At 47.1% G+C, this 5,425-nt stretch overlaps 1 protein-coding gene across 1 annotated transcript in view; it reads left to right on the top strand.

Moving 5' to 3' along the window:
* Positions 1 to 287: 287 nt before the first annotated feature.
* The window catches only part of WAS (WASP actin nucleation promoting factor), a 7,023-nt gene continuing 1,885 nt past the window's right edge, over positions 288 to 5,425 (top strand). Inside the window, exons 1-9 of the mRNA XM_007957918.2 lie at positions 288 to 419; positions 729 to 869; positions 2,491 to 2,577; positions 2,678 to 2,780; positions 2,873 to 2,914; positions 3,008 to 3,061; positions 3,838 to 4,012; positions 4,872 to 4,914; positions 5,118 to 5,315. Of these exons, the coding sequence (XP_007956109.1) occupies positions 288 to 419; positions 729 to 869; positions 2,491 to 2,577; positions 2,678 to 2,780; positions 2,873 to 2,914; positions 3,008 to 3,061; positions 3,838 to 4,012; positions 4,872 to 4,914; positions 5,118 to 5,315 (975 nt within the window). The remainder of the gene's footprint in view (positions 420 to 728; positions 870 to 2,490; positions 2,578 to 2,677; positions 2,781 to 2,872; positions 2,915 to 3,007; positions 3,062 to 3,837; positions 4,013 to 4,871; positions 4,915 to 5,117; positions 5,316 to 5,425) is intronic.

Here is a 5,425-nt window from a genome sequence, read left to right as displayed (position 1 = left end):
TAGTCAAGGGAGATAGGCCACAGACGGAAAGAAGGAGGAGGACCTGAACTGGTCAAATTGAGATGGGTTTAACCAGTCAAGTGGTGGAGGACTTCAGCCAGTCTGGTTTGAGGGAGGAGGATCCAAGCCTGTCCAAAGGAGGAGGAGGCCAGACCCACTGAGGGGCCCCTGGAGGACTTGTTTCCCTTGCGGTTTTTTGTACTTCCTCTTCCTTTGCTCACTGCGGAAGTTCCTCTTCTTACCCTGCACTCAGAACCTAGCCGGAGAGAACAAGGACAAGAGGCACCATGAGTGGGGGCCCTGTGGGAGGCAGGCCTGGAGGTCGTGGAGGTCCAGGGGCTCAGCAGAATATACCCTCCATCCTTCTCCGGGACCATGAGAACCAGCGACTCTTTGAGATGCTCGGACGGAGATGCTGGGTGAGCTGGGGATCTTCTGGTCCTCTTTATCTCCCTTTCCTCCCCTTCCTCTGCTCCTCATCCTTCTCTTCTCCTCCTCTTCCTTCTCCTCCTCCTGCTCCTCCTTTTCTTCTCCATCATATCCTCTCCTAGATTCCACTTGCTACCATTCAATTCCCAGAAAGATCTTGAGCTCTACTCATCTTCCCTTTGTCTGCAGCTCTTCCTTTGGGCCCAGGGCAGCCACAGGCAAGGAAAGACCAGGTGTGGCTCCAAGACCTTTTGCCTACCCTGATCAGGCTCCACTGATGTCTGCTTTCCACTTCCCAGACTCTGGCCACCACAGTTGTTCAGCTGTATCTGGCACTGCCCCCTGGAGCTGAGCACTGGACCAAGGAGCATTGTGGGGCTGTGTGCTTTGTGAAGGATAACCCCCAGAAGTCCTACTTCATCCGACTTTACAGCCTCCAGGTGACTCCCAGCCCTCACTGAGGATGCAAACCAGTTCTCAACCTGCAAACCCAGATCTGTATCCATAGCCCAAGTTCTCCAACCAGATTCTGAATGCCTGAGCCCCAGAACCAAACATGTCATCCAGATACCAAACTCTGGTTCTAAATCTACAGTAAGCAACCCATAGCTCCTGTATGAAGATCTCTAAACCCCCAAATACAGCAAAACCTGTGAGAACCAGAATATGACAGGACTGGCTTGTTTTTCCAGGTCTCGCAAGTTTTCTGCCTTTAACAAGGTGTAGCCTTAACATTTTCTCTATTAATGGAAAATATTTGAGTTTTCCTTCTCTGACAGGTTTCTGCCCTACACAGGTTCCAGCTTTTGTAGTTTTAACTGTGTTTAGTACACCTCCTTAGCTTAATCTGTTTCACAAACTCCAAAAAATGAGCACTATACTGACACCTGAACTTCAAATCTGTTCTAAAGTCATAATTATGACTCCCAGAATCCACTATCTCTTGAACCTCACATGTTTGCCTAGCTCCTAGGTCATAAATCTGTTCCCCAAACCCCAAACCTGAATACCCCATTTTGCCTTTAACCCAAAAATCTGTCCTTTTTTTTCTTTTTCTTACCTAACAGCACTGGCAAGAACCCCCAGTATAATGTTAAGTAGAAGTGATAAGAGAGAATATCCTTATTCCTGATCTTAGGTGGGAAGGCTTTCAGTCTTTCACCATTAAGTATCATGTTAGCTGTAGGTTTTCATAGATAACTTTTGTCAGGTTGTGGAAGTTTCCTTCTATTCCTAGGTGGTATTTTTTTTTTTTCTTTAATCAGTAATGGATTTCGTTTTTTAGTCAAAGGCTTTTTCTGTGTCCATTGAGATAATCATATGGTTTTTCTTTTCTAGTTTGTTAATATGATGAATTATACCAAGTCTGTCTTTTAAATCCAGACATAGACCCCAGAATTCTCGTATCAAAACTCCTAAACACACAAATACTGAGGTAGCTCCTAAGCCAAAAATCTGTTTCACAAACCCCCAACCTGAATTTTCCAGGCTTAAACACCAAATTTATCCTTCTAAATCCATAAAGATGAGCCCAGAATAACTACATCAAGACCCCAAGGCCCTCAAATACTGACCAAACATTAAGCCATAACCCTACTCCACAAACCCCACATTGCACATACCTTGGCTGAACTCACCCCAAAACTCTTTAAGTCAATATTCCTGAACCTCAAATCTTGACTCCCAACTCCCAAATACTGGAACACTACCTATCCAAATGAAGACCTCCATTAAGGTGGGGATGTGTGTAGGATTGAATCTATAAATGAATCTTAGTTTCCTGGGACTGGAGCCCTAAATCCTCAAATTCAGGCCCCCAATTCCCACACCTAAAGCCTTGAACCCTAAGCCTAAACCATTCATAGCAGTGTCTGGCTCCATACTGTACTCCAACCCTCCATATATGACACCTGGGCCCACAACTCTCTGATACTGAGCTGAAAATCCCCAAATCAGATCCTGGGACCTCAAACCTAGACACCATGCTCCCTGCCCAGATAACAAAGTCATGTACCCAGGGCAAGCTTCAATGCCAGTGTGCTCCCCAACCTGCCCCTCCAGGCTGGCCGGATGCTCTGGGAACAGGAGCTGTACTCACAGCTGGTCTACTCCACTCCCACCCCCTTCTTCCACACCTTTGCTGGAGATGTAAGTGACCAACCAATCCCTGGGCCTTAGTTAGGGTGCGGGGAAGAGATGGGGAAAGGTGTGGAGGTCTGGAAGTCTGTTGACTTAGAGGCATGTGCAGGACTGCCAAGCAGGGCTGAACTTTGCAGACGAGGGGGAGGCCCAGGACTTTCGGGCCCTGGTGCAGGAGAAGATACAAAAAAGAAATCAAAGACAAAGTGGAGGTGAGGAGGCCCTGGGGGAGGTAAGTGTAAGAATGAGAATTGGAAAATCCCCTCCTTTGGTTCTGTTTCCTAGTCTACCTGTCTCTCCACAGATAGACGTCAGCTACCAGCACCACCAGCACCAGCCAGTGAGGGTGAGTCCTTTAGCACAAGTAGGAGTAATAAGGGGTTAGGCCAGGAATCTGTAGCAGGGTTGTGATAACTCTCTACCTATTCCATCTTCCCAGAGAGAAGAGGGGGGCTCCCACCCCTACCCCCACACCCAGGTGGAGACCTAGGGGGTGAGTACTGATTCTTCTTTGTGTCTCTGAGTAGGTGGAAGAGTGGTGGGTGAATGAGTAGTTGGGAGGGAGCAGACGTAAGTGGTAAATGGATGGATGGATGGATGAATGAAAGGATGGATGGGCTAATGGTGGATAGATAGTTGAGTAGGGAGATGAATTGATGGTAAGATAAAAATAGATATTTAGATGTATTTAAAAAAAAACCTCACTGTCGTGGAGTTGATTTGACTCACAGTGAACCCTCCTTGGGTTTCCGAGGTGCTCTTTACAGAAGTAGATTGCTCAATCTTCCTTCCAAGGAGTGGCTGGTGGGTTTGAACTGCCCGCCTTCTGGTTAGCAGTCAAGTGCTTTAGGCACTATGCCACCTATATTAAAGTATAGATGGACAATTGAGTGAATTAATGAATGAGTGAGTGAGTGAATGAACAGTAATAAGTGAATAAGTTACAATATTTCAGTGAAGGAAGCAATGATTGAATGAATGATTGAGTAAGTACATGAATACTTTAACAATTTAATTAGTCATTGAGCCAGTGAATGAATGAGTCAATAATTAAGTGATGCGCATGAGTGAATGAATTTATCAGTGAATGTATGAATGGTTTGTGGGACCAACCCACTTTTCCACAAACCCTATTCGGATCCTTCACCCACTACCTCCATGACCATCAAACACACACAGATTTCCCCTACAGACTTCTGTCTTCTTGCCTCTTGTCCCTGTGCTTTGATTGTTATGTAAATGGGTGAATGTTGCCATATTTTGCTTTAGGCCCACCAGCTGGCCCGCTGTCACTGGGGCTAGTGACAGTAGACATCCAGAACCCGGATATCACAAGTTCACGATACCGTGGGCTCCCTGCACCAGGACCTGGCACAGTTGACAAGAAACGCTCAGGGAAAAAGAAGATCAGCAAGGCTGATATCGGTGCACCAAGTGGATTCAAGTGAGAACTTCTCCACAACAGGGCTATAGATCCCTGAGTGGGCAGATGACAGTGGACAGGAGGACAGCTGAATGGATGGATGAGTTGATGGAAGGATGGGCAGATGGATGGGTGGGCAAGTGGGTAGGTGGATATATGGGTGAGTAGATGAATAGATGGGTGGGTGGGTGCAGGGCTGGGACAAGGCACAGGCAAGTGAGGTGCTTAGGATGCAAAATTTAAGGAAGCAGTTATTCTTAGAGGCATGCAAATACAGTTCATGACTCTGAGAGTGAGTGCCTCCTTAAATTTTTACACTATAGGCACATCACTTGCCTTGCCTTAGTCCTGCCTTTGGTGGGCAGGCTGATGGGTGGATGAATGGATGGGTTGACAGATATGTGGATGAATGTGCTCAGTGGATAAGTGGACAGAGAGATGTGTGATTGAATGGGTAGCCAAATGAGTAGGTGGATGGAAAGGTGGGCACATGGGTAAGATGGATGGGTTGATGGACAGATGGATGAGTGGACAAGTTGGAGAACACATTGGTGGACAAATTGGTAAACAGATGTGTGTGGGAAGATGGGTGGAGAGATAGATGTATGGACAGATCAGTGGTCACGCAGGTGAATGGATAGGTGGACAAATGGATGGGTGGAAAGAGGGACAGGTGGACAGATGGGCAGCACAGATAATGGGCCCCTTCTAGTTTCATAACTCCTGCTCTCACTCACTCATTCATTCATTAATTCATGAATTACTCAATAATTCTGGCCCTTTAGATTCTCTCCAGGCAGGAGAGGATAAGAAGGTTTCTCTAGGGAGGGAGGGAAAGAAGAGCAGTAGGGCTTCACTGGGGTCTCTTCACTTCCCCCAGACATGTCAGCCACGTGGGGTGGGACCCCCAAAATGGATTTGATGTAAGTAACCTCAAAGTCTCTTGAACTTCATTCAATTCCCACTACCCTACCACAGACCACTGCTCAGACCCCACTCCCTCATCCCTACCTTTTCCCACACCTCTTTCAGATCCCTCTCTGGAGTGGATCCAATGATAAGCTGTACCCCTTCCCTCCTCACCTTAACTCCCCATCCCTGCCCTGGCCTCTTTCCTACTGGGTAGGTGAACAATCTAGACCCGGATCTCCGGAGCCTGTTCTCCAGGGCAGGAATCAGTGAGGCCCAACTCACTGATGCAGAGACCTCTAAACTTATCTATGACTTCATTGAGGACCAGGGTGGGCTGGAGGCTGTGCGGAAAGAGATGAGGCGCCAAGGTGAGCCCCCCCCCCCCTCCTATACACCATCTTCTTCAGCCTTGGCGGCTAATACCTAAGAGATACAATGAGGTCACTCAATCCTCATGAAAACACTTCTACTGCTTGAATTGGTAGTTGGTTAATCTGGGTATCCATTTTACAAATGAACAAA

Source organism: Orycteropus afer, unplaced genomic scaffold, assembly GCF_000298275.1.
Source record: "Orycteropus afer afer isolate SDZICR_OR568_19922 unplaced genomic scaffold, OryAfe1.0 scaffold00822, whole genome shotgun sequence".
NCBI lineage: Eukaryota > Metazoa > Chordata > Mammalia > Tubulidentata > Orycteropodidae > Orycteropus > Orycteropus afer.
This window is presented reverse-complemented; position numbering and strand designations above follow the sequence as displayed.